Source organism: Erithacus rubecula (assembly GCF_903797595.1).
Source record: "Erithacus rubecula genome assembly, chromosome: 27".
Taxonomy (NCBI): Eukaryota; Metazoa; Chordata; class Aves; order Passeriformes; family Muscicapidae; genus Erithacus; species Erithacus rubecula.
In genome coordinates, this window is record NC_136679.1 from 3,689,066 (window position 1) to 3,712,082 (window position 23,017).

Genomic DNA, 23,017 nt, shown 5'->3' on the forward strand with positions numbered 1-23,017 from the left:
GGACAGGCTCATAGTGCAGCTGCCAGGAGAACTGGGATGCAAAAGAGATTCTGGCAGGAGCATTAAGACAAAATTTCCTCTGAGCTGTATGGACAGATCATGGCCAGGCAGCCAGGAGCAGTGTCACTGCTATGGACAAATGAAGCATTCAAGGAGGGAGGGTTTCACAGAGCCATGGAATGGTTTGGCTTGGAGGAGACCTCAAAGCCCATCTCATTCCACCCCCTGCCATGAGCAGGGACACCTTTCACCAGAGCAGCTGCTCAGAGCCTCAGTTGCAGCTCCACCAGAACAGTATCCAGTCAAACCACGTGTGTCATCCCTTCAGACATTCCATATGCAGAGCTGAGTGTTTGTGCTGGGTTTGTCTCCCTTCCTCAGCCAAACAACAAGAGTCCAAAGCACATTTGGGATCCCCAGGGGAAGAAGAGGCTCTGCTGGATCCCTCAGAAACTGCTGTGTGCAGCCCTCACACACCAGGACAGCCCTGCACCCTGTGCCCCAGCCACTCTTCTCCAGGTTATACTCACCCATCTGCTCCACAATTTCAGGTGGGAAAACTCGTGAGGCAAAAGCTCTTCTGAAAATATCTGAGAATTCTTTATCCAGGCCTCCAATGCCCATTTTCTCAAAGTTCCAGTCAGGGTTGATAATTGACTGCCTGTTCTCCTTGGTCTTTGATTTACCTGCAAAACCAAGCAATGGTTTCAAACCCCCAGCCCAGCAAACTGCAGCACACACAGGCACAGACACCACAAGAGCTCTGCAGGTCAGACCCCACCCCATGAACTCCTCACAGGAGGACACACTGTGACAAGGACACAAGGACAGCCCAGCAGAGACCCAGCTGGTGAATGATTCCCAGCCTTCCACCTGCCCAGTTGGGGTTTCTCCAGCCAGGTGTTGTTCCTATTGAAGAATCCACAGTAGATTTGTCTGTCACAAATTCACACAGGTCCAGGTGCCCCTGGACCCACCCAACCCCAGCACCCAGCTCACATGGCTGCTCCAGGACCAGTATCCACCTTTTCCAGGCCACCTGGGAAGATAAAAGGTTTGTCCTGCATCCTCCTCAGTCCTGCCTTTCCCAGTCCTACACTGAACCCTTGCTCCTGTCTGTCTTCCACCTTCCCCCCACAGCCTCTGATGGGAAGTGAGCTGCAGGTGCTGCAGTTTGGCTGTACCTTCAACACAGGCACAGAGTGATGGACACTCTGCTTTGCTCACACCCCTCTGTGGTTACAGATGTGATCACTGTTAGCAGCCACATTTAACAGCTGCTGACAACAGGCCCACACTGCCTGGGATGGCTGCAGCTTATGGGTGCAGCTCTCCCTTGCTCCTGCCCAGGATCTGGGCCCACCACAGCCAGCAGAGCTCAGGGGAGCTCTTCCCCCCACACATCATTTACAGCTCTCTGTACTCAATCTCCTCTGCCACTTCCTGCCTCAGTCACTGAGCTCACTCACAGCCAGCCTGGGCATCTCCTTGCTCCAGCTTTTTCCAGCTTATTCAGTAATTACAATAATTAGCAAAGGCCCAGCAGAGATTCCCACTGAACTCCACTGACGTCAGCTATTTCCTCCTTCCTTTTCATCACTCACTGACTCATGCAAGGACTTTTTCTCCTACAAATCTCTCTTCTTTCTTAAGAAACTTTGACAAAGAACTTTGCTGGAGGAGCTTTGACAACCAGCCCATGTTAGCCCTGCTGCCAGTGCTTTCTGATTCCTGTGATGAGCTCCAGCAGGATGAGGCAGGACTCCCCTAGACAAGACAGGCTGGCCCTTCCCACTATATCACCCTCATAAAGGTATCCTTAATTTAATGCTTTATCACAGTTTCTGTTGAATGTTTCTGTACAGACCTCAGGTTCAAAGATGCACACCTTCTCCAGAGTCCCTTGGAAAAGAACAGCACACTCACCACTCTTAGCCCCCAGACACTGGAGCAATTTGGAGCAAAGTTACACAAAACAATTCCTTTCCAAGTCAGAACAAAGGCCAGTCCTACACCACAATGGTCACTGTCTGCCTACAGCCTCCTCCAGAGCCCTGAGCAAGGTCTGCAGCCCTTTAGACAGCTCCTCTCCCTGCTGCTGAGGAGCCACTGGCACCACAGCTCACAGAGCTCCTCACCCCTCTGCACAGCAGCTTGGGAGTCCCCAGAGTGTTCAGGAAGTAGAAAACAGCACAAATGCTCCTGGAAGGATGCTGGCAAACCCATAAACAAGCACTGACACTTTTATCAGTCAGACCAACCTTCCTGATGGCTTTCAGCACCCTCAGCTACCAGGGAAACACAGAGATCTGACAACCCAGAGAAAAGCAAAGACCCTGCCAATTATGCTTAACTACTGCAGAAATGGGATGTTTCCTTAGACTTACACACTGCTTTAAGGGTTGGCCCTTAATGGTTTTCCCAGTGGGGGCATTCCCACCCTAGAACATCACAGAGTCACAGAGTCACAGGTGGTTTTGGGTTGGAAGTGACCCCAAAGTAAACCCAGTGCCACCCCTGCCATGGCAGGGACACCTCCCACTGTCCCAGCTGCTCCAGCCCTGTCCAGCCTGGCCTGGGACACTGCCAGGGATCCAGGGACTGCTGCTCTGGGCACCTGTGCCAGCCCTGCCCACCCTCCCAGGAACAATTCCTGCCCAATACCCAATCCTAGCAAATAACAAGTGTGCATTTTGCTGCTCTGTTCCACAAGCTCCTCTAAGAGGTACTTCAAACTCAGCCAGATAATGAATGAGCACCAAGAGTCCAGGAAGTACAGCAAACAGCAGCTCTGTGTCAGCTCAAGCAGGCTCTTTAATCCTGGTCTAAACACATCTGGAATCAATATTTCAATTCCAAGGGCAGCAAAACAAACAAACAGGGCCATGCCTCTGGGTAAGCTGCCAGGGACAGCCCAGCAGCTCTTGGGACACAGAGCACCTACAGCCCTGCAGGGAGCACCAATCCACAATTCCCCTGTGTTTATTATCCCAGTGCTGCACTCCAGCTCCTGGTCAGACCCCTCAGCCAGGGCTGCTCCTGCTCCCACAGAGCTTGGCCTACACTCCCCCCTTCTGGCTGCACCTCAGCACAGTACAATTCTTGCAGATTGGATTAAAACCTTTTCCACTGGTTTCATAACACAATTTTATGCTAAACAGAGCAAACAGAATTGGCTTTTAAAAAAATTATTACAATTCTTCTCTATTGAAATAATGCAGGTCCTTTACTGAAGGCAGAGCTCAGTGACACTCATTTCACTTTCATCTCCTCTCTCACAATCTAATTATTCAGAACTTTACAATTCCCCAGAGACCAACAAAGCACATTAAGCAGCTCTGCCTCAGATCAATGAGGAGATTAAATGAAGTACCAATTTGACAGAAGTAAATTGAGGCACAAGAAGCTCTTTTGTCTTGTCTGCAGACAATGAAACAGAATCCTGGGGAAGGGTCCCTATTCCCAGCCCAGCAGCCCTCCCACAGGAGCACTCCTCACAGCCCCTGTGCCAGGTTTATTCCTGTAGCAAGTACTCACAGCACTGAGCACTTCCAGCCAAGTTTGAAGCCTACTGCAGAATAAACCTCATTGCTCCCTGAGCCCCATCCCAGCAGCTGCCCCTGCAACTCCTGAGCTGTGCAACAGCAGCAAAAAAGGAGGAGAGTCCTTTGCTCACAGACTCTGGGAGGAAGGAACCAAACAGGCAAGGAAAAACAAGAAAAAATTAAAATAAAAGTGTCTGGCCTTGACCCCAGCCAGAACCACACCACCAGCAAGGGAGGGATCTGCAGCTGGAGCTTGGAAAGAGTCACCCACCTCATGCCACTGGTAAGCAAAGGAACAAGCAGAGGAACAGCAGGTGTCCCCAGAGCTCCCCCAGTGCCAGGCACACAGAGCACTGCAGGGCTCACACTGGTGACTCCATGGGAACACACCAGATCCAGCCCTACCCCTGCACCAGGCTCTTCCCAAAGGAATGTGTGGAACACACACCAGTTATCCCCCAGTCTCTTTCATGGCCAAGTGTGATACTGTGCACAGGGGTTTGTTTTGTTGAGGTTTTAGAAATGTCTCTTTAAATCACAGCTCCCAGGGGTGTGAATAAACTCAAGGGAGCAATTACACACACAGAGCCCCCTGGGCCTCCCAAAGAGCAGGACTTGGACATTTTGAGCACACATTTTAAAAAGTTCTCAATTTTCCAATCCCTTCTCTTTTAATTAAATTTAATGGGAGAGCTGTTGACTTGTTACTGTCCCTGCAAATATTACTCTCTAATGTTTGAAGAGTTAAAATATTTCAAAGAGCTTCTGTTTGCTGGATCTACTGGTCCATTTGGTCTTGCTAAACTAAGCCTAGGAGTGAAGACAGAAAACAACCCTGAGGCAATGAAGTCTCCCAGGCCTGAAAAGAGCAGATATCAAGTATTGTTTCTCTGTTTGGGTGCAGGAACTCACCAATGAGATTGAGAGAGGAGTTCTCAGCTTTCTCAAAGGCAACTTGACTGTTTCCAAGAACCAAACCAACCTCAATCTGCAAAGGGAAGGGAAAGAAATAATTACATTAATTACCATTAGATTCAGCTTCAGATTGCTTCCATCTCAGAAGGCAGGAAAAAGCAGCAAGAGCTCCACTTCAAAAGTCACTGAGAAGAATGAAAAATACCAACCCCTCCTCTAAAACAAACACCACTGAAAGGAGAAGCTCACCAGGTAAAACAACCTGGCTTTTAAAAGTTACTGCTTTAGTTCAAACCAAACTATTTCATTTCAGCAAGATCTAGCAAGTAAAGGAGAAAATCAAATCATGTCCTTTCTACAGAAGGAAACATCAAAACTGGACATATCTGGAAGACAAAAAAAAAAAAAAACAAAACTCAAGAGAGGCTGTTTCCATGAATTAGTACAAAAAGATCAAAAGGTAATTCCTTTATCCTCCCCAGCTCTGCAGTTTAGTGGAGACTGCACTGAACTGCAAAGGATGCTCTTTGTCTCCTCTGACACAGGCAGATGTGTGACCTCTCCAAAGGCAGGTGACCTGAGCTGCTGCTGGTGGCATGAGCTGGTCAGGACCTGCAGCTCTGCAGTGCCCAGGGAATGGACAGGAGTTCCTGGGAGCTCACCTTCTGCTTTTTGCTTGTTCCAGACTCCCCTTTGAGAATGCTGGGATCCATGGCTTCCATGTCCTTCACCAGCAGCCCAAAGAGCTTGTCATTAAAGCTGAACACCAGCTGTGGAAAGGCAAAACAATTCTCATGAAAAAAAAGCTGAAAAGGATTTTGACAAGACAAGACTAGTAAAATATGAAGGGAAAGAGGATTGAAGACTCAGTTAAGCACTCAGCAACTGCCCTGGAGATTTTTCCCTGTAAAGCTCTGGAGTGCTGACCATGTGCTTTCCCTGCCCCAGTGTGAGAGTAACAGACCCAGAGCTGCAGAACATGAAGTCAGCTGGAGAAACTCAAAGAAAAATTCTCCTTCCAAGAAAATAATCTATTTCCCCCCCTTCTCCCCAGCTCAATGCTCTCTATCATCTGATGACATCTTCCTCTCACTTCAGTAATTGCTGCTAGTCATGGAGAACAATTTAGCTCAAAACTTTCAGATCTTTTGTGTTTCAGCTTGACAAGGACATTTCAGGAATAGTGCTAATGAGAGACAGAATGAATGTAACAAGGAGTAGGGTCCATCCCACAGAAACCAGGCTGGCTCTGCACAGTTCTTTTCCTTGAGTCTGTATTTCCAACTGGCTTAAGAGTCAGACCCTGCAAGGTGTAAATACTATGAGAGACCAACCTTGAACCTCATTAAACCTCATGTTTGTCTTGGTCTTATACAGATGGAGGCAAATGTGACTTCCCAAAAGCTTCCAGGAGTTGAGGATTCCATGCTCACATCTAACCAGGCCACAACACAGAGAGACCCAAGCTCTGCCAAGCCCTAGCCCTGGGATTTTCCTCACAGATTTAGGATAGGGCAGATTCTAACCCCTCTGCCCATGCTCTCAGTGGAAGTCACAATGATTTTACTTTTCATAAAGACATCCTTTGTTGGATCCCAGAAATGTGGGATTTTTGAGCTTTCTGTGATTTCTGGCACTGACCCCCTGGAGAACACTGCTTTTGACCTGAGGCCTTGGAGAAGTTTCCAAATTTGAGTGATGGAGTTAAAATCATGGGTGTGTAGTTAAATAGGTGATTTCACACGGTGAAGGGTTTAGAATTTGAGGGGTTTATAATATAATAATAGATATGGGACAAGATGGAGGACTTGGGGTGTTGTTTCTTTCTGTCTTCTTCCTTCTTCTTCATGATTCCAGGCAGTAGTTTCTGGTTGGACAGTGCTGCACTGCAGGTCACAGGTGTTTGGTTATTGGGTCAAAAGTGCAAACAATATAGGTGTTATTTCTCTATTGGACTGTTTAGCTTTTAGCTAAATTCACCTCCATTTTGCTTGCTTTTAGCTGGTAGCTAGAAGTGTTACTGAACTCTCTGTACTTTAGATGAGATTTAATAAACAACCAAGCCCAAACATGAGAAATTCATCTCCTTTGTGTTTTTAATCCTGGCTCTGAGTGAAGACAGAAGAAAATGCAGACAAGGCACTAAGTGGTGCAGATACCTTTACAATCCTGCACACAAGGAACAATTGCTGCCCCCCAGCCAGCCTTTGCAGGGCTCTTGGGGTGCTGCAGGGGGTGTTTCAGCCAGAGCCCAGCTCACCTGCTGGCCCACAGAGAAGGCCTGGCTGTTGAAGTGCTGGATGAACTCTGCAGCCATCTTGTCTGTGTCATAGGGGTTGGAGTCAATGTTCTTCTTCTGCAGGAAATCAATCTCGATGGTCATGGTGCCAATGCACTGCTTGGTCTTGTCAAAAGTGTACAAGGAAACTGTGAGAAAAGCCAAGAAACAGCACATTTAAAGACAGGACATGTTTGGCAATAAACATCCTTCCCTTGAGAATTTCACTTGGTAAAACTAAATATATTATTTGTGATAGAGACTCTTATTTCTCTTAATCCATGTTCAACTAAAAGATCAAAAATACAGTAAAATTTCACTGAAAATCCCTGCATTGCTCTAAAATCTCTTAATAAACTTTTAAAACTGCTCAAACACCACAGAGATTTTGGGGGATAAGGACAATGAAAGCAAATCCAGACATGCTATGGTTCCACAGGGCTGTATCTCCACCCAAGGGTTTGGACACTTCTCCAGGAAGCCCAAAAGCAGCTTTAAGGGCAGTCTTGCCCAAAGGCAGTGACAAGAGGCCATCACTGGTTTTCTGTGGCAAAAGGGTGCCAAGCTTTTCTCCAGATGAGGCAGAAAGTGAATTACTGCAGGTTCAAATGCAGCAATGCAATCTGTCAGCCCAAAACAAAGCTGTCCTTCATCCCTGACTCTGAGTAAACAGATCCTACCCCAGAGGTGCCCTTGGGCCACCTTGACATTTCCAGGTTCCTTCAGTGGTGCAGAATCACCTGAGCAGAAAGCCAAGGGACAGGGAAGGCACTGCACAGTCACTGCCAGCCTGGCCCCACAGCACAGCACGTGGGAAACAAGAGGCCACCCAGGGTGGAAGGAGGATGGAAAGGAGAGAGCAGCACAATCCACAACTCCAGGGACTCTGCTCAGCATGGGAGATCCTTGGGCAGGAACAGCAACCCAGAAACCAGGCTGCAGCAGAAGCAATGACTCTCAAAAGACTGAGGAACATTAAAAGTTTGCTCTGAGTTTGGAGAACAAAGTCTCTGCTAGAGCAGTTATGGCTCAGGATGAAGCAGGAGAAGGGAATGTGGGAAAGGTGCTTCACCCCAGCTGTGATTCCGTGTCCTTGGCAGCAGGATGGCTCCAGAGCAAACCTGCAGATGCTGAGGTGTGATGGCAAAACAAGCCCAGCACAGGCTGCTCCAGGCCTTGTTCACCTGAAGGGATCAGGGAGAGGCTGTCTCTTGCTGACGGTGTTACCAGAAACCACAGCACACACCCCAAACATCCCTCCTGGGATGGGCCACCCTGGGAGGGGCTGCCAAAGACACATCTTCCAGGAACCAGGGATAAAGATGAAAACACTGCACTGTTCTGTGATCTACTGCACTGCAAAGCAAACACCAGGAGCTCCTCTCACCTCACAGGTCACCTCTGAGCAGTTTCCTTTTCCTTGCTGAACCTCATGGCTTTGTCAAATAACAGCTTCTGGAATATCAGTGCCTGGATTTGGTCACAATGGGGGCCTGAGGTGTCAGCTGCACACCAGCAGCTCTTACACCCAGCACTGAGGGAACCCCCACTCAGCAGAATCCAGCAGCAGCTCCAAGAGCCTGGAATGTCCCAGAGAGGCTGGGAAGGCACAGGAAGCTCCCTGGTGGGAAGGCCCTGGCTCCAGCTGGGATCTGCTGGGAACAGGGAGCTGGTGCAGCTGGAGTGCAAGGCAGGCAGGACAGACACATCCACTCAGGGGCCTCTGCCTTCCCCCAGCAAAACCACTCACCTGGAAAACCTCTCCTGTGTCATCAGGGGCTCAGCAAGACTCACATCACTGCATTTACACTGACATGTAAAACACTGACAGCTTCCACATGATCAGGAGACCAGGACAAAGCAGGAGCCCTGGGAAATCTCTGCTTTGTGAACACTTCTCCCTACCTGCAGAATGTCTTTACAAATCCCTCCCCCCCAGCACAGTCAGGTGACATTTAGTCACTCTGCACAGAATCAGTGCTTTATTTTTGTTAACACAGACTCCCACATAGCTGGAAGGTTTACAGCAAAGCCCAGGACAAGGACAGTCACAAACTGCTCTAAGAGCTGATCACACAGAGTAGCAGTGCTTCTTTCCCCAAAAGACCTGAGTACTGAAAAGCACTGATCTGTGAGCTGGCACATGATCAGCAGCCAAACAAGGGTGAGAAACAAATTAATTCATGAGTCTTCCCCTGTTATAGGTCCTTCTTCAGCTAAAACAAGACCAGCTAGCAAAAAAAATCAGAGATGAACAGAATTAACAAGGTTGGAAAAGGTCTCACCAAGTCCAACCATCAGCCCAGCACCAGCACCACGGTCACCACTAAATCATGGCCTCAAATGCCACATCCACCAGTTCTTCAAACATTTCCAGGGATGGTGACTCCACCACTGTCCTGGGCAGCTGTTCCAAGCCTTTACAGCCCACTCTGTGAAGAAATTTTCCCTAATATCCAACCCACACCTCCTCTGGCACAACTTGAGGCTGTTTCCTTTCATCCTGTCTCTTTTTCCCTAGAAGAGACCAAGCTCCTTCCAGGCATTGGACGGAGCAGGAAGGTGTCCCCCAGCCTCCTTTTCCAGGTTAAAATCCTGGCTTTGAAGCAAATTCTGAGAGACATCCAGAGAGGCAGAGACACCCTCTCCAGCCTGTCCCTACAAACACTCTGGGACTTCACATCCTTCACATCCAAGGTCTGATCTGTGCTCATGGACCTGCAGAGAGCCCAGGGGCAGAGAAAGCAAACAGCCAGGAGGGATCTTCCCCAGGAGCACCTCACTCCCACAGCCACAGCACTGCTGAGGCTCTGCCCTCCTCATCCTGACCCTGCATGCAGCCATCAGCTCTGCCCACAGCCCAAAGGAGGGAATTACAGAACCACTGTGAGCTACTCCAGAGGCAAAGCAGTGAACAGTTTTTGATCCCAGCAAGGGAGACACGAGCTGCCCTCTCCAGGAGCACAGAGCTGACTCCTGATGGCCCAAAGGACAAATGTGACCCATCACCTGCACCTGCTGTGGCAAAGAACATGGAGATTGTGACAAGCTGCTGCCAGGAGTCAGGTCAGCATTCCAGCAGCTACAGACAGCTCCAACAGCTGCACCTGTACCTGACAGTGATCCAAAGCAGAGGGAACAGTGACACACAGCACAAAGTGACAAAAGAGATCACTGGTCTCCTCCAAACATTCACCAAGGCTTGGAAGGCTCCAGGAAGACTTGAAAGAGGAATTGGAATTCACCTTGGCCCTTCACCTTGCTGCAGAATGTTACTGGTGCAAACATCAGTGCTGCTCCCAAAGCTGAGCACTGCAGGGCTCACTGCAGCTCCTGGCACTACAGCATCCCCAGTCATTCCAATGCTGTGCCAAGAAACCCCCCAAGGACAAGAGCTGTGCTCTGCTAGTGGGAGTGCTCTCCAGAGACCCAGAACAGGCTATCCAGGACATGTTCAATGCTCACATCTGCATGTGGACACAGGGCCAGGCTGAGATACCAGCAGGTGTCTGGAGAAAGTGCCAAAACTGTCCCCCAGGTCTGGAAAACGTTAATTGCACAAAAGCTGCAGAGAGGAGAGCAGCTCCTTCATTAATGAGGGCCTCACATCACCTGGAGAAGGACTGGAGCTCTGAGAGTTCCCAATTCAGTTCCCTTCAGGATGGAACATGAATTGAGCTTTACAAACACATCCCAACTGCTCTGCTGAGTGACTCACCATCAATCTCCTGCCCGATGGAAAGGCCAGCCCATTTTCTCTGCAAAACAAGAGAAAAACATCACAACACCCACCCTGCAGGACAAACCCTGTCCCTCAGCCCAAAACATGCATCAATGCTGTGAAAATGATATACAGGACTGGTGCTTCCCAAAGGAGCAGGACCAGCAGCTCTCCCAGTGGGAATACAAATGTACATCAGGACATCTCTACCTTCCTCCAGTGCCACACTGGATTTGGTTTTGAGCTCTGATGCAGAGGCTCCTTCTCCAGCCCCAGCTTAATAATCTCAGCAGTGAGAGGGTTGCAGGAAGGTGGAATTGCAGAACAAACCCCTGTCCTGCAGAACACCTCCCCTCTCAAAGGCACCTCTCACCCAGAGGAGCAGGATCCCTAGGAGAATTTATAGCAGCAGAAAAAAGGAGCAGAATGGAATATCCCAAAGACCCCAAATTAACAGGAAACAAGTCAAAAGCATTGAATAATCTCTCCAAATAATTCTATCTTATGACCTCAGAAGGTTCTTCTGTCCAACCTGTTTCAGGTTACTGGTCTCCTCACATCCTGGAGGCAGAAGCTGTGGTGCTGGACAGGGTTTTTTATCATTCTGCTCATTTCCTACCAAAGTCCAGGTTCTGAGCACTCCACAGGTGCCAGAATGGCTGTCACACACCCCATGAGCATTTTAAAACCTTGTTCTAATGTGCTCCAGGGTACAATATTACCTGAAGCAAAGGAACCAGTAAGAATGAAACTGTTCAAATCTTTAGGTCTCTTGGAAATTCCTTTAGAAAGATTTGTGCTGCATGGAACTGCAGAAGTGGGAAATGGCTCACGAATTATGTGACACAAAAAAATCTATAACCTTTACAATTCCAACAGTTCTGGCTTGAAGATTGCAAAAATGGGGTTTTCCCAGTGGCTGCTGCTGTGTTACAGATTGGCTGCAGTGTGTTCACAGCCTCTCAGGTATCAAACAGAGGCACCAGTCACAGACACATGTAGGTGTCATTACAGACAGCTCTGGGGAGATCACAACTGAAAAGATGTAGTTTATGGTCATTTGTATTTGCCTTTTTGTCTGGGAAAAGGAACACAAGGACTTTGCTTAGACTGTGAACATTTCCCCCCTTACACCCTCTCCAATATGCACAGAATATCCTGAGTTGGAAGGGACCACAAAGGATCAGCCAGTGCAGCTCTTGGTCCTGCCTGGACATCCCAACAATCCCACCCTGAGCATCCCTGGGAGCTTTGTCCAAACTCTCCTGGAGCTCTGGCAGCCCCAGGGCCAGGATCATCCCCTGGGGAGCCTGGGCAGTGCCCAAACCCTCTGGGGGAAGATCTGTCAGCTCAACCCCCATGCTCACTTGGCTGCTTTCTGCTAAAGGTTTGTCCTTGCTGTGCAGCAATTCATGTCTTTGTGAACACTCAGGATACAAAATTTGTCACAGCTTTCAGTGTTAAGAGTTAGGAGTCAAGATTACCACAGAATAAAAATGATCAAGAACTCCATGTGAATGTACAACAAACAGATTCTTGGAGGCCTCAGAGCACAGACAGCCCTGAACAGGAACAGGAAACACACAGCTGGTGTGACACTGACTGTAACTATCCAAGGCTCTGGAAATACTGGGAATTAAAACCCAGTATCAGGAACTACCCAGTGCTTAGAGGGCTGAAACAGCTCTGCTGTGGAGACAGGCTGAGGGAATGGGGTTATTCAGCCTCTGGAGGGTCTCACTGTGGCCTTTTGATACTTAAAGTGAGTTTAAATCTGTGTTGAGTGGGCTTTGGAGCAGGCAGGGGCAGGGAGATAATAAATATAGAGACAATGATTGCTACAGGTTCATGGATGAGACTCAGGGTGAGCAAGCAGCAAAAATCTATAAGCTTCATTTTTTGATCAGAAGTTAATTATACTCATTATTTATTCTAACCATCATTTAACATCTGATGATGACTTAATTAAGAAAGAGGAGACAAAGGGGTTTGGGGTTTTTTTATGCATTTCATTGCACTTTTCATCTAAAAGTACTAGCAGTGACTGAATGTAGTCAATAAAACTTCCAGCAGGTCTTAAAAATGAAACACACACCAAAGAAACCCTTTAAAGTCAAGGGAAAACAGGGAACAACAAAGATTCAAAAGGAAGGGCAAATATTGCTTAGGCTTTTCTTTTTCAAATAGTTTATTTCTAGTGGATTCTAAAAGGTTAAATGACACCTTTTCCAGTATCTTTATCCCACCATGCACTAAAAATATATCAAAGCAATATAAGCACAGTCACTTCAGTTGCAGTAAAAGTCTCCTTAAACTTTTGCTGGCTGAAACCAAATATGCAGCATACATTTATTCCAATTAGAGAACTTATCTTCAATCCTGATCCCAAAAGAGATTTTGCTTATTCTGTAGAGAGTAGAAAGTCCAAGCATCCCATACCTGGGGCAAGCTGAAGGCAATGCTGCCAGGGAGGACTGAGGGGTGGGTTCTCAGTGTGAAGATGTATTTGTGGTTGGGAGAGGTCTTCACCACAACATGCCTGCAAAAGAGATCAGAATTTTACTTTGATGTGCACCAGGAGGGTTTTGCATTGCTCACAGGGCTGTGAGAGCTCAAAAGAAACACCCAGCTTATCTCTGGGTGACAGAGCCCACCACACTCACTGCTACAATGTGATCTCAAAGACAACTGCAAGACCTTGCACCAAAAATGAATATTTCCATCCCCCCAGCAGCCCTTTACTTCAGGATTGCACTGTACAAATGAAAGAGAACAAAACCACAACCACAAACACTGTGGCTGCCACAGCTAAAATCAACACCATTGAAGCATTAACACCAAACTAATATCAATATTTTACTCCCATCCAAACACTATCCCTAGCTGTGATGCCAACAAAAAGTAGATGCAAAGCCCAGGGATCTGAGTGTATTGTTTAGAAGTTTGATAGTAGAAAAAAATGGGAGATATTTCTGTACAAAAAGTAAAATCACACAGGCCCTGGGGCTGCTCCTCCTGGCACAAGTGACAACTGATCCTGAACTCAGACAGCATCTGTGCCTGGAAAAACAGCATCAGTGCTGGAAATGTCCCTGTAGGAAGGACCAGGGGGTGCTGAGCAGCAGCTGAACAGGAGCTGATCCGTGCCCAGCTGGGCACAGAGGCCAAGGGCAGCTGTCTGTAAACAGGGGGACCTGCAGGGACTGTCCCTGTGAGGCCACTCTTGGAGTGGCTCCATCAGCTCTGGCCCCTCACTGCAAGGAACAGGGGCTGGAAGGTGTGCAGGGAAGGGAATGGAGATGGGGAAGGGTCTGGAGCACCAGGAGTGGCTGGGGGAGCTGGGGGGCCTCAGCCTGAACCCTCCCACTCTCAACTGACAGGAGGGGCAGCCAGGATGGGGGATCTGGGCCTCTGCTCCCAGGGAAAAGGGACAGGATGAGAGAAAACAGCCTCAAGATGTGCCAGGGGAGGTTTGGAGTGAACATCAGGGAGAACATCTTGGCAGGGGCTGCCCAGGGAGGTTTGGAGTGCCCATGCCTGGATGTGGCACTCAGTGCTCTGGGCTGGGGGCAAGGTGGGCATTGGGCACAGATCAGAGTCCATGATCTGGGAGGCCTTCAGGCCTTTTTCTCAGGGATTCTATGATTCCAGTTAGAAAACCAGAGCCATACAAGCAGTCAGGAGCAGACACAGCAGCAGCCATGACATGTGCCTGTCTGTCACACTCAGAATTGAAGCTGTCAGCAACAAAGATACTCAAAAGCTGCTTCTAGCTTTCCTCAGACTATGCTGATAGCTCTTATCATGTGATAGGCAGACAGCTTGCTGGCATGAGAAAACAAAACCAAAGAGGCTGGGATTTGTGTGGTCTGGCAGGGGGTGATGGTGGAATCAGGGTTCCCCTCACCCTCCTCCCAGCTGCTGGCACTGTGGGCATCCAGCTCCATGGGATTTTGCCCCTCACCAACCACCCAGTCAGGAAGGGCAGGGAGCTGTCCACATGCAGGCTCTCCTCCCTCCCTGCAGCCCATGTTTTCCATGAACATATGGAAAGTGCTCCCTGCACTTCCATCTGCACATGCCCAGCCAACCCAGCAGCATCCAAGTGAGGATCTGCACTGGCTCCATCCTGTGTGAGGAACAGCTCCAGGCAGGAAGGAACATATGGACCTGAGAGACAAGAGGAAATGGAGCCCAAACTGGGAGCCATGGCAGCCCAAACCAGGAGCCACAGCCAGCTGTCACCTGCAAACCCTGCCCAAGAACTGCTGCCACTTGCTGGCCTGGCAGGGTCAGAAGCATTTTCAACACACCAAAGGGACAACACAGCTCCCAGCTCAGGCAGACACTGATTCCTCACTGGTTCTGACCCAAAACCACCCATCAGCTGCCAGGACACCCTTCCCTTGCCCCAGGCATAAATCCAGGAACCTGGTGTAGGTGGTGAAGCTCCATACAAATGTTACACAGGAGAACAAGGCATTTATTGGTGCTGCATGGCAGCCAGGGAAGATTGATGAAGATTGGGAGACAGCAGATGTCACTCCTGCCTTCAGATAGGAATTAAAGGCTGCTCAGCCTCACCTTACTCCCTAGGGAAGTGATGGAGCAACTAATCCAGGAAGCCAAACATATGAAAGCACAAGAAAGTGACTGGGAGTCACTCTGAGCATGGATTTAGGAGGGTCAGCATGGATTTACAAAGGAAAATCCATCCTGAGCAGCACAACAGCTTCTCCAATGAAATGGTGAGCTCTGGGGCTGAGAGCTGAGTTTATCCCAACATCAGCAAACTTGGCCTGGCACAACCACCCTCAGACACTGCTGCAAGACAGACTGGGCAGGGAGGGGCTGGAGGCTGAACTGCTGCACCTGGGGCTGCAGCCAACAGCAACAAATCCAGCTGCAGGTCACTGGGATCTGCAAATCCAGCTGCAGGTCACTGGGATCTGCAAATCCAGCTGCAGGTCACTGGGATCTGCAAATCCAGCTGTGCAGGCCACTGGGATCTGCAAATCCAGCTGTACAGGCCACTGGGATCTGCAAATCCAGCTGCAGGTCACTGGGAACTGCAAATCCAGCTGTGCAGGTTACTGGGATGTTCAAATTCCACTGTAGGAGGTCACCCCAGGAGTCCACATGGGGTCAAAGCTATTTAACCCCTTCAGTCCTGTGCAGCTGAAGGCACAGAGCTCCTCAGCCTGCACACAGGGACACACCTGGCTGTGCTGCTGCTCAGAGGGACCTCAACAGATCCCAGTGAAGCTCAATAAGGGAAAGAGCAGTCTTCCACCCAGGGGGAACAGCCCCATGCACCAGTGCAGGCTGGGGGCAGAGAAGCCCTGGGAACCAGGTGGGCAATGAGCTCAACAGGAGCCAGCAGCACATCCCTGCAGCAAACTTGGGTAAGATCCCCTCAGGGTGCATCAGGCAGGAACTGGCTGCACTGGCACAGGTGCCCAGAGCAGCAGTGGCTGCCTTATTCCTGGCAGTGTCCCAGACCAGGCTGGACAGGCTTGGAGCAACCTGGGACAGTGGGAGGTGTCCCTGCCTGGGGGAAGATGGTTTAGGATAGTGCAGAAGGCAATTTTCCTCAGTGAGTTACAGCTGATTGCCAAGAATAAGGATGGGTGTTACAAAAGAGTGGGTCAGTAGTCAAGGGTCAGTTGCAGCTGGGGCTTAGGACTGAGAGTCTGCTGCAGTTTGGGATGGAGGGTGCTGGCTGTGCTGTGAGGAGGAAGGGACATGCAGCTGTGTAAGGCACAGATAAGGTGAGGAGATGCTGTGTGAGGGACAGTCAGGGTAAGGTGGTCAGGAAAGGGACAGGCTGGGGTTTAGCCAGTCATGTAGAGAAGCAGTCAGAGCTGTGTGGAGCTGCCTGTAAGAGAAGGAGTCAGTACTGAGTGAAGCAAATAATAAGGAAAGGAGACAGTGCAGTGAGGAGCAGCCTATGGGGAAAGGAGTCAGAGTTGCCTGAAAGAAGGTACAAAGAGTGTTTATAAAGGACTGGTGATGCTGCCAGTCCAGCCTGTATCAACATAATTACAACAGCTGCCCATGGCAGGGGCTGGAAGTGGATGGTCTGCAAGGTCCCCCTGCAGCCCAAACCTTTGGGTTAGTCTGTGATTAGGGAGAGCAGCAGCAGCAGGGACAGGCAGGGATCCTCCCTGCATGAACAGTGCTCCAAGGACAGCACACTTCAAACTGAGCATGGGTACAGCACAGAACTGTCCAAGAGCCAGGACTGAAAGTGGGAGTTTTCCAGCACAGTATCACCCTGAGCAATCCAAATCAGTATGGACAGCCAACCAACTGGAAACTGTGACACTGCAGAGTAGCAGAGAAACATACCTGGAGGCCACAAACAATTCCAGCTACAATTCTGAAATATTTCACCACAAAATTCACTTTATGACAACACCTGACTGGAAGCAATTTATGGCACAGGAAAAGACCCAAAATTAAAGCTTTTTAAAGCCCCAAATGGGTCCTGAGCAGTGCACACAACAGTGACTTCAACATGTAGAGATTCAGCATCTCTGCAGGAAGAAACAAACTCCATCACTGCTGGGCTTTACTTCAAAAACCCAAAATGCACAAAAATTACAACACCTGGTAAAAATATTGGGGAGGAGTATCCACAAAGATTTGATGCCAATTACTATGCTGGAGTATTCCATTCACCAAAAATATCTCCAGCAAAGCAGAAAGACAGCAGAGCTTGACAACAGACAAATAGATGCCAGGAAAAGAAAAATAAAGAGGAAAAATGAAAAAAAAAAAAAAACATCTTTCTGAAAGAAAATACTAGGAAAAGTCAAATCCTAACAGGTTCTGTGAGAAAAATCTCACTAAGACACAGGAACAACCATGTTTCTTTTCAATGACAGCAGGAGCAGGCAGCTTCCAACAAAGTATAAGCAACCTAAGTATTACAAATGCTCAAAATAAGGCAATAGCAGAAAAACTAAATGCATTTTCCTACACTGATGTTCACCAGGAAGCAGCTCAGAGAGCTCATGGAGACACGGGGGAAATCTCAACCTCATTAAGAGCTCCTGCTTATACACAAACAAAAGGAACAACAAATCACCAGGGCCAGCAGCTCCCAGAGCTGTCCCAGGTGGAATTGCTGCTCCATTCGTGTGTAAATCCTCATCTGGAACTGTCAGATCCAACCCATGTGATGCCAGCTCTTAGGAAGGGCTCCAGGAAACTGGGCTCAGGAAACTGCTGGTAAGTTTGTTGGCCAGGCTGAGCAAAACAAGAGAAACTCCACCAGACATGAATTAAGCTGTGAGTGCACCAGTTTTTCTGCTGCTGAAGCACGAACAGGGCTCCTGTGAGGGAGGGATGACTCAGGTATCTGGGTGGAGGTGCCAGCAGGGGTCTCATCCCATGCAGAGCATGTTTAGAAACCCCCAGCAGTCATTCAGCAAGGGCTCCTCAGAAAATTCAACTGGCCTAGAGGGATGGGCTTCCCATGTGACAGGGAACAACCAGCCCTTAACGTGAACAAAACACTGAGACAGCCTGCCCTGACTGCTGTGCCCTCACAGCCTGCCTGTGCTCACAGCTGCTTTCCCTCTCCAAACTGCAGCAGGAGTCCTTGAGGCAGAAGCAGGACACAGGAACTGAGGATGGTGCCACTCCCCAACCCCTCCACACCACACTGGGATCACACAGTGCATGGCCTGGTGGGAACTGCTGCTGCAGCACTGACTCACCCCTGCCCAGCCCAGGGGTGCACACAGGGAGCTGGGAGATCAGCAGCAGCCTGGGCTTAAACCATCTCCTTGCTCCAAGGGCAAACTCCAGCTCTACAGCCCAGAGCAGCTGAGCAGAGCCCCCTGTGCAGAGCAGCAGCTGAGGCAGGGAGCTGCAGCCAGGCTGCTGCAGGATCTGCAATGCAGCAGCAGCACTGCCCAGCACCCTGCTCCACCTGACCCTGCTCCCAACCAAACACACCCTGCTGCTGTCTGAGCCCCAGAAACAAACAGCTCCCAGGGGAGCAGGAGCAGCCAGAACCACTGCAGCTGCTCAGCCAGCACATCCTGGGGCACTGCTCCCTGCACTCTGCCAAAAGTGCCAGCAGACAGGTTCTGGAAGCAAAAGGAACACAGCAGGCTGCAGGTCTGGCAGCTGGGTCCCTCCAGGACATCCATATTGGAGGAAATTAAAGTCTTTATAATGCATGAGGTACAATGCTCAGTTCAGGTATTTTTGTAACTCAATTACTTTGGAAAAAATCACCCTGGCAAAAACCATGCTTTGAAAAGACCAGGACACTTTTCTGCCCAAGCAGCCACTTTTGCCTCATTCTGACTCTAAAAGTTCTGCTTGTTTAGGGGGTGATGTTGTTTGGTTTTGGCATTTTATACTCCAGCTGGGTCATGAAAACACAGTTCAGTTCATTGCTGCAGAGCCAGGACAGGTGCCAGGGCAGCAGAGCAGACTGACAGCACAGGCAGGTGAGCCCTGAACACATCCCTGCAGTTCAGCACCACTGTGCTCTCCACCCTCAGCAGAGTACACCTGGGGCAGGTATTTTATATAAGGTCTGGCCATATCATTCAGTATCTGCTTTGACATTTTTCCCATTTTTCAAACCCAACTCTTCTGCCTTGTGCTGCATGTGATACTTCCTTTCAGCTGAAATTAATGACTTCTGTCTACAACCTACATACTAAAATCTGTCAGAGTTCCCTAAAGCTGCAGCAAAGCAAAGAATCTGAGTCTGTGAATTGCCTTCTTGTAATACAAAACCCTTCTGTGTGGGCTGAGCTGAAAAATTCATGTGTTTTCCACCTAACAGAAGTAAACCCCAGAGTCAGGTTCCATCAGCCACCCCAGAACTGCAATTAAAGAATCCAATTTGTTGTGCCCACACTCTGGCTGCTTCTCCCTTTTGTTCTTGTGCATGAAAACCCTGAGAAGAAGAGAGAGCTCTCCTGGCACTGCTCAGAACTGCCATATGATGTGAAAGTGAGAAGACGCCCCAAGGAACACAATAAAATGATAAAAACATTTTTTAAATAGTTCAAATATTCTCACTATGTAACAGGAAAAACAGCAAAACCAAAACAAACAAAAATTATTACAAAAACTACTTTGTTAAAATAATTATTCTGTTAGTTAAGCAGATGCAATTCCCAAGAAAGAAATACTTCAGTGAAACACTCACCCTTCTTCCAGCACCTCCCATTTCCAGCCACATTGAAAGTTCTGATCTCTAAAGACACTGAAGTCTTGTTCATCAAACTGCTGTGTTCACCTTTCCAAACCTAAAATGTCATTCCCCCTCCACCCAAATTTGAAAACAATTCCTTTTAGCTTCAAAGCTGGAAGAGAAACAGTGCACAACTTACTGGCCAGACTGGAAGTCCTTGTCATTCACCACAGCACAGTTGGTTAAGGACAGCTCATCAGTGGGACACCTGGCTGCCTGCATAGGCTGCAAGAGAAGAGTGAAAAAATATCAAATTAAATTCTATTTGGCCTTTATCAAGCCAAGCCTCAAGACTTTTGCAATACCACAAACACATAACAGGTTTCCTGAGTCCTGGCACATTCTGAGAGCCCACTGGTATCATCAAGCTCCTCTTCCAGGTTCCTCCAAACATTTCCAGGTGTCACAGGTACTTGTATCCCAAAGCTCTGAATTTTGGGACTATTATGTACTTTGTCATTTCTACCCCACCTACATAAATACTTTAAAATTACCTGGGAGAAAGCCTGCAAGGCAAACTCTGTTAACTTGCAAGTGAACCCTGGCACTCTGAAGCTTCCCCAGATGCTGTCCCAAGGTAATGAGCAATCCCTGGAAGGTGTGACAGGACACTGGGATACTCTGAAAGCTCCAAGGGAAAGCAGCCTGGAGCCAGAGCAGTTCTCCTATAACCCTGCCTCAAGATTCTGGGCTGGGTCACAGAGCCCATGTGGGGAGCAAGGGAGGGATAAAGATGTGACCTTCCCTCTTCCTTGAATATAACTCAGAAAATTGGAATTTCAGCACATCCATTCTGCATAAACCCCTTCAGGGCAGCACTGAGAGTCCACAGGAAGGTTTAACCTCAGCCAGCTGCTATCCAACCCTATAACACCTTTGTATACTTCTCAAAAGAAATATCACATGTGACTATGTTCCACTCTATAGGAAACATCCCAGATCCACAATACACAGAAGAAAAGTAGGTAAAATAGTTAATTCCAGTCTATCACTATGAAAAAATTACTGCAACATTTTGTGGGGGAGTCCTCCCCCTCCTTTTATTCTCTAATGTCAGGGGACCAATCCTTTTTCAAGAGTATCTGTTCATTTTTGTCCCTTCCACTGTTACTCATCAATCAGCAATTAAAAACCAAAATAGCAGCACTCCCAGCCCAAGCTGCCTATTCCCATCATGAGGCAGGATGGAGCATGGGGGGAGCACAGCAGAGGGACCTCAGCCACATCCTACACCCCCAACCCACCTGCTCCTGCAGAATTATACCACAAAACAATGGCTCAATGATGAAAATTGGGATCAAAATGCCTCCAGAAGTGGAGAAAGGCATGGCAAAGGCAGGATGCTTCTACCCTTAGCTATGGACTGAGGAATTTCATTTGGGGAAAAGCTAAACTTGCCCCCCAAGGTGTGATTTTGAGAATCAAAGCACAGCTTACCTCTGTCAGATACAAATTTGCAGGCAGTGCAACAGAAACTATTTGACAGAGTCAACCCATTGCTAAAAGTAATTCAGAAGGGATTTTCTCTTAAGGCACCCTTAAATCCCAGCAGCAAGCACAGTGATCCCAACACACACATCTAAATCATTTCCCAGGAGCTACTGCCCTGCTCAGCCTTCCTCCCCCAGCCCCTCTGGGACAAGAATCAGAGAAATTCCCCTCCAGTGTGGCCTGCAGCCAGCCTGCTCTAAAGTTCAGATCAACTTTCATGGCACAATGTGATTTATCTCAAGTACTTGCTATTTAGAAAAGGATCAAGTCATTACCTTTACTGAATAATGCTCAATTGCCCTTGACATATGTGACAACCAAAAAAAATTCCATTTTCAGGCCTGAAGCAGATTTATCTACCTGAATGCTGAGTGTAATAAAAGGCTCAAATGTTCAATGCTGAGTGTAATAAAAGGCTCAAATGTTTGTGTAATAAAATGTATGACGTCAGTGGATTGATGAGATACACAGCCTGTCTGCTGAGCCCCTTGGCTTGGGCACTCCACAGCAAACATTCACCACTTTATCACTTCTCCTCCCATCTGCAGGGCACAGTTCTGTGCAGGATATGCCCTGATAAAAGGCATTACAGGGGATATTTCTGGAGGAAAGTGGACACAGAGCTCTTGGATTAAACCCTTTTACAGCACTAGTCCTCAAGAGGATTTTTAATCCTCGGTGACAAACTGCTTCCTACACGCAGCGAGCTGCTGCCTGCACTGGGAACACGTGCTCTAGGAAATGCAGGAAGAGCAGGGAATGCATTCCAAAGCCTGCAAGCTCTGCAGCAGAGCAGAGATGATGGCAGAACATCCTTGGGTGTCTGACATGAAATGACAGAGCTGCAGCACAAGCAGCACTGGCTGTGCCAAGCATTCCGAGCCCGGCTCATCCTCCTCCTCCTGCTGGGGTGGCTGGCAGAGCCCATCCCTCCCTGGCAATGTCCAACATCTCAGGCAGCATCTCTGCTCCCAGCCCTCCACTACATCCTCCTCAAGCTTTGGGATTGTGCAAATCTCCAGAGCATTATATTCTGAGAAGATTTTAACATCACACAGCTGCAGGGGTGTCACTCCCGGGCGTGGAGTTCCACAAATGCGAAAGGGACAACTTGAGGAAATCTGGTGATGGAAGAGGGGAGAGTTAAACTGGCAATCAGCCAGGCAGGAAGGAGGAACACACTGCTGTGGGGAGCAGCAGGGGCTTCCTCTTACCTGCCCTCCCCACAGAGCTCACTCCCCAGAGCTGCTGCTCCCAGGGATGGATCCTTGTCTCTGGCAAGCAGCTGAGCTGTCACAGCCAGGGCACAGGCACAGGCTGCTCCTCAGGAAGCTTTCCTGGCATAAATGCAGCAGTCCAGGGCTGGAAGACATGGCTGGCATATGCCAGTGGTGCTGCTGTCAGGAACACTTTAAGCTCTGGCATTTTGGGTTCCAGCTTCCCAGGACAGCAGCACAAGGACTCCAGAACCTGCCCCTCTCTGCCATCCCACACCCACTGTGGTACTAACACAGGCTATAGGGGCAGCAAAGTCCTTGTGAGTATTCCTGGGAATCTCAAAGTAGATTTACACAAACATTTTAAGCAAACTGACAGGTTTGTCTGGCAAGCATCCAAGACAGCTCTAACAAAGCAGAGAGCAAGCTCCTGCAGGTGACAGCAGATGCCAACTGCTGCAGTCACCCTCTGGCACTGCCAGGCTGGAGGTGACCACACACCCATGTCCACAGCATTAATAGATTTGGCTTAAAGAAGGAAAATTAGGGTTAAATTAGGCAAAAGAATCTTCCCTGCCTCCAGGTATTGCTCTGGTTGATGCAAGAGGAGACTCCAAGGAC

The 23,017-nt window shown here is 48.7% G+C and overlaps 1 protein-coding gene across 2 annotated transcripts in view; it reads right to left on the minus strand.

The window, feature by feature from the left end:
- Nucleotides 1–23,017, minus strand: part of NSF (N-ethylmaleimide sensitive factor, vesicle fusing ATPase) — a 69,615-nt gene that overhangs the window by 37,606 nt on the left and 8,992 nt on the right. For both annotated transcript variants that reach the window (XM_079327691.1, XM_079327692.1), the window contains exons 2-8: nucleotides 19,828–19,913; nucleotides 12,899–12,998; nucleotides 10,457–10,496; nucleotides 6,721–6,887; nucleotides 5,123–5,230; nucleotides 4,458–4,533; nucleotides 531–686 (exon numbers count right to left, since the gene is read on the minus strand). In XM_079327691.1, coding sequence (XP_079183817.1) covers nucleotides 531–686; nucleotides 4,458–4,533; nucleotides 5,123–5,230; nucleotides 6,721–6,887; nucleotides 10,457–10,496; nucleotides 12,899–12,998; nucleotides 19,828–19,913 — 733 coding nt within the window. The remainder of the gene's footprint in view (nucleotides 1–530; nucleotides 687–4,457; nucleotides 4,534–5,122; nucleotides 5,231–6,720; nucleotides 6,888–10,456; nucleotides 10,497–12,898; nucleotides 12,999–19,827; nucleotides 19,914–23,017) is intronic.